Genomic DNA, 14858 nt, shown 5'->3' on the forward strand with positions numbered 1-14858 from the left:
GATCAAATCAGTTGAGTATCAGAACATCAAAAATATCGTGTGACATAAATAATGTTTACAGTAATGCACAAAACTGATTATTTATGTTTGTGAGTAAGTCAGTTTCACTTTCTTTTGTTATATGCAGAGTATGTTTTGAATTCCATATGCTCATGACTACGTCTCCACTTCCTCCCACTACTATTTATATCACTGTCCACAGGAAACTTTATTTTGAAATCAGTTTGTATTGACTAAGTATAGCAAAACGTTTGGAGAAAAACAGTGAAGAAAAACAGCACTTCTCATAAAAAAACAAAGAAAGGAGTAAAGTTCCATAGGGTGATGTTTCCAAGTTTGTAAGTGCACATCTGGAGGGAACGTTTAGCGACATGTCTACTAATTTCATCATATTTTATCATCAGTTTGAAAAAATGCTTTGGAAAGTACAATAAATATCTCAGAACAATGATCCTGTAATAATCATGTCAACGGCTTGATGATTCCTTTTATGTTTTATACATTTATGCAGCAAATGGATTTCTTATGAAAATGGTGCCTGGCAAAGGTGTACAAATTACAGTGTTCCTATGAGTGTTCTTAGAAGGCACTAAAGGCATTAAATTGTTCATGGGTATCAACAATTGGATTATTTCTGCAGCTGTGCTCCCAATTACACCACAGACAATAAGAGTGGCACTTGAGTTGTCTCTACACCTAATTGAACTTTGAGAAGGAAAACCTTCTTTTTTAAATCATATTTATACACAATGTCATGTTGTATGGGTCCCTGCTCCCACAGTCTCAATCCCCAACACTGATCCACAGTTATCCTATTGGGCAGGTAAAGTAAACGGTAAGAAAATCTAAATACCCCCTTAGTAAAGTATGTTGGGATGCCTTGGATACACCAGCAGGCAATGGGATGTCCCTGCAGTTGACAATGTATGCCAATTGCAGAAAAGTAATGGTAATTGACTAAACTGTGTTTTATAGAATCACTTCCAATGAAGTCTATCTAGTCTTCTCCTCCAAAACATCCTTGTGTCCTGTCACCATTTTCAGCCGGCCCTGGCAATCCCTCCATCCCTCCCATAATTTGTCAAGTACTGGATGTGATGAAGGTTAATTCAGTCTTCTTACTGACTGTTTGATGGAAGAGTGACGCTTACTATCCCTCCAGGTGATCCTGATTACAGACCAATAGCACAGCTCAGGCTGTGGGGGAATGCTAATACGTGCTGAATGCAGGATTCAGCAGCATTTCATTTAAATGTGTGGGACTTCCCCATTCTTCTCCGAGCAGGGATAGCCTTCGGTGAGTCCTGCGTACAGTATTTAAAAAAAAGGTAAACCTGATGTCTTGCTACCATTCCCCCAGTGCTACCCTATACAAAGGAATTTAAAAATAAAAGTTCCTGTTACCCTCCCCACCCTTTTTCTGTGTCTCCTGAAGGTCTTGCTCTTAGCTCTCAGGGCCCGATTCACAGAACTAATTTAAGACAAAATCCTAAACTTACTATCATTTTGGTATTCACAGAATGCACTTACTCATTTTGGTATTCACAGAAGGCACTTACTCATTTCAGTATTCACAGAAGTTAGGAGTCCTAACTTTAAGACTCCTAAATGCCTTCTGTGAATACCGAAAGTCTTAAAGTTAGGATTTTTCTCAGTTTAGGAGTAGTAAAGTTAGGAATCCTAACTTTAGGACTCCTAAATGCCTTCTGTGAATACCGAAAGTCTTAAAGTTAGGATTTTTCTCAGTTTAGGAATAGTAAAGTTAGGACTCACGAAAAATCCTAACTTTAAGACTTTCGGTATTCACAGAAGGCATTTAGGAGTCCTAAAGTTAGGAGTCCTAACTTTGCTACTCCTAAACTGAGAAAAATCCTAACTTTAAGACTTTCTGTGTAACTTTAAGACTTTCGGTATTCACAGGAGGCATTTAGGAGTCCTAAAGTTAGGAGTCCTAACTTTACTACTCCTAAACTGTGAAAAATCCTAACTTTAAGACTTTCGGTATTAGCAGAAGGCATTTAGGAGTCCTAAAGTTAGGAGTCCTAACTTTACTACTCCTAAACTGAGAAAAATCCTAACTTTAAGACTTTTGGTATTGACAGAAGGCATTTGGGAGTCCTAAAGTTAGGACTCCTAACTTCTGTGAATACCGAAATGAGTAAGTGCCTTCTGTGAATACCAAAATGAGTAAGTGCCTTCTGTGAATACCAAAATGGTAGTAAGCTTAGGATTTTGTCTTGTTAGTTCTGTGAATCAGATCCTCAGTGAGGGAGCAGAAAGCATGTCCTGTGGTCCCTGTGACTGTTGAAACCACCAACATCATATAATACTTTCCCTATAACTCCAGACCAGCACTGTCCCTCCAGAGGTTTGTGAGCCAGCATTAGTGGAATGACAGACCCCATTACAATGCCTCTCTCAGGTCTGCAGGGATCCAAAGAAAGTCGGGGAAGGGAGGACAGATATTCTACAGACACGTTCCTTCCAGTGTGAGGTGGCACATTTAAAGGAGCCAGATCAACACTTCTCCATTCACACTATCAAAGCTTGAATTTCACTGCTCTTCTGTCTTAGGAACTCTGATGTTTTTTTCAGTGGCGGCCGGCACAGGTAAGAGTGGTTGGCGGAGGTGGGGGGGAGTCGACAGATGACAGGTTAGTTAAAATTAAATAAATAAAGCCTTGCAGGGAGTGCAAGGTAAGTGGTTTTTACTTGTATTTATTTAAGTTTACCTAAGCTGTCGTGTGTCAACTCAACCCCCCCACCTCTCCCCATGGCTCTCACCTATGCCGGCCGCCACTGTTTTTTTTTCTTCCTGGGAACCCCACGATGTTTTTGGCGCCCACACTGTTGTTTTCAAATGCTGTTCAAAAACTGGAAATGCAAACCTTCTATACATATTCAATTCGTTTTATTATGGAAGGTGTTCAAAGTTTATGCCACCTCTTCTATGCTGTATATTGAGGTGCTATTTCTCCCACAAAAGTGAAAAAAGTTCATAATCTGATGTTATGCATAACGGCTTCTAATGAAAGCAATGCACAACAAAGGGGTTCATGATTGGGACAACGAGTAGAAATCAAACCCCACCGAAAGCACAGTGGATGCATTTCAGACACGGAAGGGTTCCTTTGACGAAGAACATATACACTCTGCGAATAACATTCATTGTTTCACTGGTGCCATTTCAGACTATTGCACCTTCTCTATCTTCTGAGCTAAAACAAACAGAATACTTGCATAATCCATGACTGAAAATGTAGTCTGGCTGATTCTCGGGTTCATCACTGCCTCCTTAATAACAAATCCTTCGTCGCTCAAAACTTTCCTCACAAAATCCTCTTCAATGCATAGTATTGGGAACTTAAGTGTTCCTACGTACACATATGTGCACTGAATAAACACAGATATTATCAAGTGCCCCCCAACTGTCAACAAAGACGACATATTTTTCACACTGCTGATGAAGGAGTCTTGGTCCTTGCAGAGCATAGTCAGATGGTAAGGGCTCAACAGGCAGTCAGCCTGAGGGAATATCTTAAGAACTTCTCGGCCGTTCTCATCAAGGTCTACTGCTTCAATTTGTTTAATGGATTGTTTTAATTTCTCCTCTGTTTCCGTCCACTGCTCACTGAGAAGCAAAAAAAACAGAAAGCATTACTTTTTTTCTAAAATATATTAAAGACGCACTATGTACTTGCTTGTGCAGTGCACAATGCATATGGGAATGTTTACATATGGACAGTATTTCTTTTATCACACTAGCAAAGTGACTTCAAAATATCTTTAACAACTGAAAGTGGTCTAAATTGTCTCATTAGAGTCCACTATTAAGTTAACAGATTACACTTTTGTGGTAATAAAGTTACAACCACCAGTTTTAGACCCTTGATGTAGGAAAAAGTGGACTACTTATTAATTTTTCTGCATATTTTTTAAAGTACTTTTCTACAAATGCCTACAATGACACCCTTAAGATTTTATAATGGTACCAGCCACATTCCTATGGTTATAGATTAAAAGCACAGTCCTCATTTGAAGTTTTGACCAGTGGTCGATTGTTTCCAGTAAGAATTTGAAACACATTGGAGTCACTGGGACAAAAATATATATTATGTTTATGGTTGGCTATGTTTTGTTATGTTTGGTTATGTCATGTTATGTCGATTTGTATGGCGCAGCTTATCATCCATGAGGGTTCCCAGGCATTTGAACAGGAACACAGGCCAGGTGGTGCACCTAGATGAAAAGTCAGGTCTTCAGTTTCTTGCCTGAAATTTAGAAATAGAGTGGCAGTCCTGATTTGTTGAGGATGTTTGTTCCAGTTCTTGGTAGCAATTAAAGCGAAGGCGCACCCTCCTGACTTGCTTCTGCGGATGCTGGTACTCATGCAAGGGAGAGAGAGGTGGAGCGTGGCTGTCTGATAGGTTGGTAGAGTTGAAGTCAGTTATTGAGGTATGCTGGGCTGGTGTTGTGGAGGGCTTTGTGGGCGTGGATGAGCAGCTTGAATTTGCAAGGTTTCTGGATGGGTAGCCAGTGTAGTTCAGTGAGCTAAGAAGTGAAGTGATGTGATGTGAGTGCATCTCGGGACCTATAGGAGGAATCTGTCAACTGTGTTTTGGATGGTCTGGAGTCTTTGCGTGATCTGGTTGCAGTACCAACATAGAGTGCATTGCTGATGATGAGTTTTATTTGATCATTATAAATTGCAAGGGATACCTATTTTATTGATAACTATTAAAAATGTAAATAGAAAAAATACATTTTTTAACTATTCAAAACTGCAGAGGTCACGTCAAGAGACAAACCATATACATGCTAAAAAGGCTTTCTATGGATTCCTTAGGAACACACACTAATCAATGTTATGCCCAGTGAGACAAACATTACCAAAGTCAATAGTTTTGGCTTTGACAAGCTTGTGTGGTGCTTTCCTTTTTAACCTTTGTTGTATTTCTTTATTGTTTTATAAATACTAAAGTGCATACACGTGTATTACAGCCCATATTCAAAAACAATATTAAGATTAACATAATTGTCCTGACTCCCATCCCAGCATTTGAGGTTATCACAAAGGCTAGTGTTCCTAATGCAAAGCCTTACATCCAAGATGGACAGTGAGCCAAATTCACTAACAGCAACGGATGTAGACAACGTATTTGACTCTGCACTACAAACACAAGCATACCTACAAAATGAAAGAAATGTCCTCTCCCCAGTCAAATAATGCCTCTTGATTGGTATGACTTTATAGTTTCAATGATGGTCTGGCCAGCCTGCAGCCAGCACAAAACATTAACACTCGGCCGCTGGCGCAGCGGTAAAATGTAAATTGAGGGATGGAAAATTCCAGCCGCTAAAAACATATACACAATCAATAGGTGATTGCATTGCACATTTGGCTGAACTGAAAGCTTTCATTCTGGCACTAACAAATATGGGCCCAGAGTTCTCCACACTTATAGTGTGTGGTTCATATTACTGTGTGCAGTCTTATAATGAGTGTTTAAACAATTGAAGCCAAAATGGATTTAGAGACTCAAAAGGTTATGCTATCCAGCATAAAATGCTTTGGAGAGGAATGGCAAATCTCAAAGGAAACGTGTTGCAATACATGTTGCAGGGAATTCAATGGCTGATGAAGCCGCAAAGACAGCAGTGCAAACTGCAGTCATCGCTGCAGTGACTCATTCCAATGTGAGATTAGATCCAGACATAATGGTAGCTGTCACAGCTTCGCGCAGTGGAGCTCCATTACCCGGGTCATATCCAGCAAAATGCTCCTACCTACTGAGCTCGCAGAATATTCTATTTGCTCATCTTCCAGGAGTGGGAGATAGAGTAAAACCAAATTTGGACCGCAGGCCAGAATACATTTTTGCAACATGTGAGGGGTTGACTTCTGCACACACAGAAGTGGCAGCTACAGTTTTGCTGCTACATCAGCTACACTGGTGGCCAGGTCTAACCAAACAGACTAAAGATTATGTCCCTAAATCTGACATCAGACAGCAAATTAATGATTCCAACATAGTACATGGTATGGCCACAGCAATTGACTGACACTCAAACTGTTGTCAAACCTTTACAATTCTTTATCGGGACATATGCAGTAGCAGCTTTCCATTCAGACTAAGGACCTGCGTTTATCCCTAAGGCTTACTGGGATACCATGGAAGCATTGGGTATAACTGTGATGTATTCCCCCATACCATCCAGAGAGATATTCTGTTGTAGAGAGGAAGACCTATGACTTAAAGCAGTCTTTAACAGCTAGAGCATTAAGTTCAGGTCACAGTTGGGTGCCTCACCTCCTTGGGGTTCAGAGAGCTTTATATAATCTGTCAAGAAGATCCTTGGGTGGTCGGACTCCCTATGAAGTACTGTTTGGTCTCTCAATGTATGTACCTGACCTAGACAATCCTGTCCCAGTGGCGACGGAAACACCTTTTGACATTAGTGAACATTTGGCTTACTTACAGGAACTGAATGACTTCTGTGAAGACAACAGCAACGAATTGAAGAAAAGTTCAGCCACTGGAGAAGTGGGGCAGAACTAGCAAATCCTGGCTGGATTCCAAAGATCGGGGATCTGATCTGATAGAAGATTGTGGACAAAAACAATTTGGCCCGTCTTACAGAGCACATGTGTCTGTACTGGTGGTTCAAGGTACGGGAACCATACTTTTGCCACCTATTGCTGGTTGTAAAAACAAAATGTTTGTGTCAATCGATCTGATCAAACTACATCATGTGGACAGTCCTTAACAATAGGCCACCTGTGATCCTGAGTAGTTACCCACCTCCTCTCACTGCCACACAGGAAATCTCATTACAAACTTTAACAACCGTTGAAGTTCCTACACCCCGGCTGGGGACACCTGATACTGAAGTTATGCTGCTTCCAGTCACATCAACCACAAACATTCAAGCTTCATAGGCAACTCCACACAATTCATCAACAAATGTCAGCAACTAAGTTGTTTACTATGACCTACCATTGGAGTCAACTACAAGTTAAAAAATACCACATAATGTCCCTGATTTTGCAGAAACTACTTCTGGTTATTTCAGGAAGTTTAATGACTTTTCTTCGGATCAGTCAAACACATCACATGGAATCCATGCACACATAATTTGGCTCAAATCAATATATTTTGACCCACCATGGATTGATATTTGATTTTACTGGAATTGCTTTTTCTTTCGATTTGGATCGGCTTTATGACTGTGTTCTTTTGTCTCTTAAATGGATATTATCTCCCAGAATGCTCTGTGGTTGAACCTATAGTTGAGGTTTTGAAGCCTCATTCGTCATCACACAAAGTGCGAAGAGACCAGTCCCTTGTGAACATTTTAGTGGTTCCGGTACTCGTGGATTTGTTTGGGATAAGGTACCTTTTGCAATATTTGGACCGACAGAAACAATAAAAATACCATATGATTTTAAATTGACACTTCAAGATGTTATTACTTATAGAACCATCTCTAATAATTGGAACTTAGATACTGTTAAGTCAATGCTCGATGAGATAGAACATTATACTGTATTTGAGAATGAAGATATGTATAGTGGGACGTCCAATTATGATGAATTGTATCGCTTTCACCACTATGCGCACTGCTTCTTACACAGAGCTAATATGCCACATGCAGTATTTAATGATGCACAATGAGAACATTGCCCTACACTATCTGTGGGCAGTTCAAAATCATATGTCAAGAAGTTTGAATATTTTTCTAGCAACAACCCAGTAGACCTAGTGTCTTATTATTATAAACTCGTTCCTTTCCCGGCAAAGAACAATATGCTAATCGATACCAAATTAATATATTTGGCCTCTTTTATTTCCCAGTTGTCAATACAAGGGTTTAGCATCGGGAGAGACAATATTGACTTAAAATCTGTTTTGGTGAACAAAATACTGGCAATTTCAGGGTAACAAGGCTTTGTTTTGAGCATGTCTAATACCAAGACAGAAAATATTCCTGAACAAAACAGTGCAGCAAACATCTTGTCTGGACCTTGCCAAGATAAAAGATGTGAGCACACCAAACATTCCCACATTTGCATACTTAGACAATTGGCAGTATTTACAAGCCACATGGAGGAGCAGTTCAACATCATGCTTAAGAATGGCTCATACAATTCTTCACATTCCAGTCCTGACAGGTGGTTAGTGTGGCCATTAAACACCAATGAGTGTCATGCATGTTTACTGAACAATAAGAAGGGCTTTAGAATAAACAGACCTGACCCTCGTTATGTGTAGGCACAATGTTCTGGGGAAGTAACAATTGATAGCAAGGAGAAGTTATGCCTTGATTGGTTACGAAACTCCACATTAGTTGAAGTGAAAGCACACTTGCTTCTCCTTTTTAATGATATGGATTTACAGATTTTTTGTTAGGCCCCTGAAAGCAGTGTCATCAACCCTTCAGTATGCAGTGTACAACAAGCTTTGGAAAGCTTTCCAGCAGGAAGCTGCTGAACTGATATGTGAATTTCACAGAGTTAATTTGGGAAAAGCATTAGCAGTTGAAGATAATGGTATGACTACATTATCTAATAGAATGTATTTTTTGAGTAACATCGTGTCATCAGCTATTGACATAGTACAGAGTGATATGTACCTCTTCCAACATGGACAGAGCCAGCTTCAAACTATTATGATATTGAGTTGGACATTAGAAGCTCTACACAGTGGTCGCGTGCCATGCTGGCATTTGAACAAAACCAATTTCTTTTTGCCCTAAAATTTGACCAAGGAGAAGAAAATAATGACTAAGAAAGTTGTGACATACACCATGTAACACATAGAGAATTTAGCAGAAACATCGTCAGCCGATTGGATAACATATGGCTTTATATCAGTACTATACCAACATTCCACTTCACAAGCTGTTTGGGTGGAAGTTATGAGGAGTTAGGGGGGATTTGTGGATGAGAAATGGGTGCTACCTTTTGAGTACAGGTGTAGAAATGGGGAATCCAAGGTATTTCTCTGCGGTACAGACTGTGAGAACACTTTCAGCCGTTCATTAGTTTGCATTATTATCAAAAACAATGGCTCCTGTGGACTAATGGCAACATAAATTTGATATAATAATGCACAATGGCAATGTAATGGCTTACTGTGATGTCAAAAGGAGAGGAAGCTGAACACACCTTAAATTTATATTTCATACACAATTATTTATCCAATTTTTTGGAACAAAAATACACATATGATATTCAAACAACGATCTAACGGTAGTGAGTGGTGTCCCAGTGAAAAAAGATACCTAAAACAGTGGTGACATATTTGTGACATATGTACAAGGTTTCCTATATATCATAAAGATGACCATTGGAAGGTATATAGTATATGAGCAGCACTTTATACAATGATAGTGCTGGTTTTTAAGGGTTCGCTTTTGTAAAAATTCGACGGTGTTTTGACCCTGTATGCAATGTAGGGTCTCTTCAGGACCTAGAAGTGTAGGGACATCTACAACAAGAGGGAGGGATAACGTCAGTATTTGGCTGTAGTAAGGCAGCTATGCTTGTAAATGGAGAGAGCTGTTTGTATAGTACCTGAAGGATAGTTTGCGCAGCCTTGTGTAGAGGGTGTGCCACCGTGAGTGTAGTGAAGAAAAACAATACTCACATGGGACCCAGCCGGGTACTGTACATGTGAGAAAATAATGGCGTGTTATTGTCAGGCCCATAAATTATGGGTATATCGCTTACATGACTACACTGTGATGGTACAAAGAAGTGAGGAACTTACCCCATGTGAGGGTAGAGGTAGGCTGGCAAAATTCTGAATGGCACAACGGGAAAAAACTCGATGTACTGGATACAGTTTAAGAAGGCACGGTGAATGTGCGGTCCTGGCGTTTACTCTGTGGAAGAAGGGGGGGCATATATGATGGACTGCTATTCACAAGTGCTGTCGCAACGTGTACAAGCTGTGGATGCCCAATATTGATATTACAGGCTTACCCAAAGGCTGTATATGTGCGTGGGAGGTGCAGGCTCTTTAATTGTATACTGGAACACAATGGTTCAATTTGGCCGAGGGGCAGCTGCTCAGTATCGTTAATAATTAGGGTTGTATGCATCCGGTGGGCAGGTCTAAACCCAAGTGAAAGTATAATAAGAGATAGATACTAGGCATACCTGATCTTAGTGAGTGATGCTGTTTGCATTAATAACTAGCAGATTCTTTCACAGCGCGTCTTACCTTGCTCATCCTAATTCTGTATAGACCTGGACCTGGACCACCTCGAAGCAGAACAGCATGTGTCTGTCTGCTGGGTTCGATGACAATGGGCCTGTGATTAGCTAAGGGTATTTAAGGGCTCTCTTCCCACCAAATGCGGACTGAATATGTAAACAGACCTAACTGTTAGTTACATCTGTCGATGTAATCAGGTGCTCCACCATATGTAATGGAAATGAACAACAGACCGGTAGCAGGATAGCTTGCAAAAAGAAATTATGTGTGTTTTGGCAGACTGAATAAGTGAAGTGTATTATATTCAGGCATATATAAAGTGGTTCAGATGTTGCACTACAGAAGGGAGCATTATCTTCTCATTTAGATCTACGGACGGGTGTAGGATACACTGGAAATGTCTGCCTGCGTGTGGTTGCGTCAATAATTGATGCCGACTTTCAATGTTAAACCTTTGCCTGTTCACACATCTTGATAGATGAATATGCCGATACACATTATACATTTAGTTGAAATAATACATTAGTACAAATTCTGTTGGTGGGGATGCATGTTAATACATTACTTCAGACTTATGCGTGTTCATTCCATCTAGATGGAAGAATATGCCGATACATAGGATACATTTGGCAGACATAATGTATTAGTACAAAGCTATACACATGGTGACGCACGTAGACTTATATTATGATGTATGTTCGCAATTGTTCTTAGCGTGCATGTGGTCATATTAGCATAGCAAGACATCGATTTTTCTGGCACATCAGCAGTAAATTGTGTGTGTCAGAATTCCTGTGTTATCTTAGTTACTCATGTCTGCCTCAATGCTTATATCAATGGTACCCACTAGTGGATATAGTCACAAACAATGGTCATTATGGCAGTCGGTGATTGGTTCATTAGTTTGCAGCCAGTTGACACATAATGGGGCTTGTAATGGGTTGAAGGCGAACGTAACCTTTTATCTCAAAGGTGCTAAGGATGCCATAATCCATCCAACATTTAGATTGCTTTCACATGGAAGTTATTTGATGTTGAATGACCAAGGTCGCTGTGGGATGAAATCAAGAGTGCCCTATTTGGTTACTGTTTCCCAGATTGGGAACTGTTGTGGCAATGTTTAATTTGCACCAGCCCGCACAGATAGCGGAGTGACAAATTGGCCTCAAATTGCTATTTCTGCTGTGAACTTTGATAGTTTAAGCTACCTGAAAGACATATTGTTTTAGAAAGAAGTTTTGTTTACATTTGCAAGAGAAATGTTTGCTCTCCAGGTTGCTGAAATACAATCGCTGCTATGCGCCAACCTAATACAAAATTTCGAGAATTTGTACACCGCATATTTAATGCATCTAATATTGTGGGAGTAGCACACTTTTTTAAAGTGATTGGGACTGGGTTTGTCAGTACGTTCCAGACTATCTTTGGAGTAATTCTGTCTTTTATACACTCCGTTGTGACCAGCATGTTCAGAAGTTTGCCACTCGTCCTATTTCTGATTGTTAGCATTTTCCTTCTATTTTTGCTGCTCCGCAATCGATGTTCCACCTTGCAGCCAAATGAGAATGGCACTGCCACATGCGGTGCTGAGTTGAGCTATAAAGATACAGTATTTTGGCGCACCCTTGCTCCAGGAAATGAATGAGAATTGGTCTCTGTCCTTTCAACCTATATGGTTACATTGTGTACAGCCCGTGTTCCACTGCATATTGTGCTCCTTCGAGTGAACAATGGATTTATGCCTGGTTAAACAACTGGTGAAATCAATGGACGTAGAGTTGCTGATGGGTCCATTAAGAATCTGCCTGCATGGATGTCCTGGCAGATTACTTTTGTTACAGAATGCATATTATGAGCCATCCAAATATGCGGAACCTGGCTCCTCGTCATCGGAAACACTACTGGCTGCCACACCTTCAGCGGCTGCTGTGTGGGTTGAACATGACCATGTTTGTTCTTTAGAATCTGTCTCTGGGGTCCCAACTGAAACATCGTCTGCGCATGCTGGGAACAGTAGTGTTCCTATTAACTCTCAGAACTTTCTTCATCTTTTTTAGAATACAAACACACAAAAAAATATGCAGATTTATACCAAGTCACAAAAAGGACAATCTACGGACCAAGAGCTAGCTTGCTACTGATTTGGGTGTAACTCCTTTCAGCAATTATTGCTAAAACCTGTCTGTGCAACAGTAGAAAAAACGTTGAACTTCGGAGGGGTAACATTTACTATTCCCACTTCAGTCTGTGCAACAGAAGGAAAAGTGTTGGACTTCCGAGTGGTAAGGTTTATTATTCCCAATTCAGTCTGCAACAGTAGGGAAAGCATTGGACTTCAGAGGGATTACATTTACTATTCCCACTCCAGTCTGTGCAAGAGGAGGGAAAGTGTTGGACTTCGAAGTGGTAAGATTTATTATTTGACTTTCAGTCTGTGCAACAGTAGGGAAAGCGTTGGACTTCAGAGGAATTACATTTATTATTCCCACTCCAGTCTGTGCAACAGAAGGAAAAGCGTCGCACTTCGAAGGAGCAATATTTACTATTTCCACTTGAGTCTGTGCAACAGTAGGAAAAGCTCTGGGCTTTGGCAGGGCAAGATTTACTACTCCCACTTCAGTCTTTGAAACAGTAGTGGAAGCAGTGGACTTTGGAGGGACAAGATTTACTATTTCCATTTCAGTCCGTGCAACATTAGGGAAAGTACTTAATTTCAAACATATATCATATTTGAATAACCCCGCCCCCACAGCCCCGGGGATCGCCACCTCCCCGTTGCTAATGCACTGGGGGACCTCACAGACACCCCTTACCCCAGGGACTATCACATTCTGGGGCTATTTCCCAGACCCCTCTGGGGTCAAACTGCTTTTTAAGAAATGGGAGGGGGCCACAGGCCACCCCTCCTGGGCCCAGAGACTGCCAACTCCCTGGGGCAGGCCCTAAAACAAGAAAGGAGGGGGGGCTGTATGGCACCTCTCATGGAGCCATACATGGCCCTGGATACCACCATCCCCCAGGGCCAGCTAGTGCTATGTCCCAGGGTGTCCACCCCGGGACATAGCAGTTTTCTATGGCTTAGCAGGAGCTATTCCGATCCCACCAAGCCATAGCAAACTGCGCTCCATTTTGAGCAAGCAAGCAAGAGCATTTTGCTCCCACTTGCTCAAAGTGGAGCACAATTGCTTTACACACAAGGAGCTGCATATTAGCAGCTCCCTATGTGTAAAAGCATTGTCAGCTCCCACAGGAGGTGTGGTACTGGCAGGGACCACAGGGGCCTTCAGGCTCCCCCTGCAATTCTCATCCTTGGTGAGTAGGTGCCCTGGGTGGGACCAGGACACCCACATTAGAGGCTGGGCCCTGGGGGATGGGGTCCTCAGGGCTGAAATTGGCCCCGGAGGGGGGCTGCACTGCCCCCTCCTCTTGTTTAAAAAAAAGAAAGAAAAAGGTCGGGCCCTGGGGATGGGATCCCGGGCTGAAATCATCCCAGAGAGGGGGGCCATGTAGCCCCCTCCCCTTTTCAAAATAAGCCTGACCCTGGAGAAATGTGGTCCCCAAGACCAAAAGTGTCCCAGGGAAGGGGGCCACGCGGACCCCTCCCCGAATAAAGAAAAAAAAGACCAGCAAGTTGCCGGAGGCCATACCCCCATTTCTCTACCACTCTGCAAAAACACCTCTTGGCACACTGCTGGTTGTAGGATGAAGTGCCCTTGGCTCCAGAAGGTCCTCGGGGGCAACTACCCCTTCTGCTACCTCTAGTAAGTCAGACAGAGTGGAATTGCTGAAGAGGTTATCGGAGGCCATGCCCACTTTCTCCACTACTCTGCAAATGCACCTCCTGGAGAACTGCCGGCTGGGGGATGAAGCCCCTTGGTTCCAGAGGGTTCGTGGGGACCAAATACCCCGCCTATTACCTCCAGTAAGCCCCACAGAGCATGATTGCTATAAGGACTTCGAAGGCCAATCCCCCTTTCTCCACCACTCTGCAAAGATGACTACTAATTTTAAAAAACATAGAATTCACTGAAAAAACCCAAAGCTTACAGGGACATTATAGTTAGGAAATAGAATTGACAAAAAACGTATAAATTCACTGAAAAAAACCAAAGGTTACAGAGGTGTTATAGTTGGGCTGAGATTTCACTCTACAAAACCAGTGAAATTCAGCAGTTATAGTTACCTGAACTAACTATAACTTACACCCCCGCAATGCACTGCTTATGACCTCACATATTACATCACTCATGACATGGTCAGTAACATCACTGGTGACATTTCAAATGACATCACTGATGACATCTCACACACCCACTCACACCCATAGAACATCTTGTACGCCTACTGACATACCCACACAACCAGCCACATACCCATTCACAGAGCCATACAGTCCTCATCTACCCACTCATTTCTCCATAGCGGAAATCACACACCCACTCACTCATACAACAACTCACACAACCATTCACTCATCCATACAGCCACTCATACAACCAGTCACTCACATAGCCACACTCTCACCCATATAGCTACTGACACACCTACTTTTTTACCTATACAGTTACTCACACATGCACTCACTCGCCCATATGGCATCTCAATACAGCCACTCACTCACCCATACAAACACTC

At 41.7% G+C, this 14858-nt stretch overlaps 1 protein-coding gene across 1 annotated transcript in view; it reads right to left on the bottom strand.

Moving 5' to 3' along the window:
• Positions 1–2814: 2814 nt before the first annotated feature.
• The window catches only part of LOC146857024 (indolethylamine N-methyltransferase-like), a 170553-nt gene continuing 158509 nt past the window's right edge, over positions 2815–14858 (bottom strand). The window contains exon 3 of the mRNA XM_085647513.1: positions 2815–3631. Within this exon, the coding sequence (XP_085503639.1) occupies positions 3193–3631 (439 nt within the window). The 3' untranslated portion in view covers positions 2815–3192. The remainder of the gene's footprint in view (positions 3632–14858) is intronic.

This window comes from Triturus cristatus, chromosome 3_2 (assembly GCF_964204655.1).
Source record: "Triturus cristatus chromosome 3_2, aTriCri1.1, whole genome shotgun sequence".
Lineage (NCBI taxonomy): Eukaryota > Metazoa > Chordata > Amphibia > Caudata > Salamandridae > Triturus > Triturus cristatus.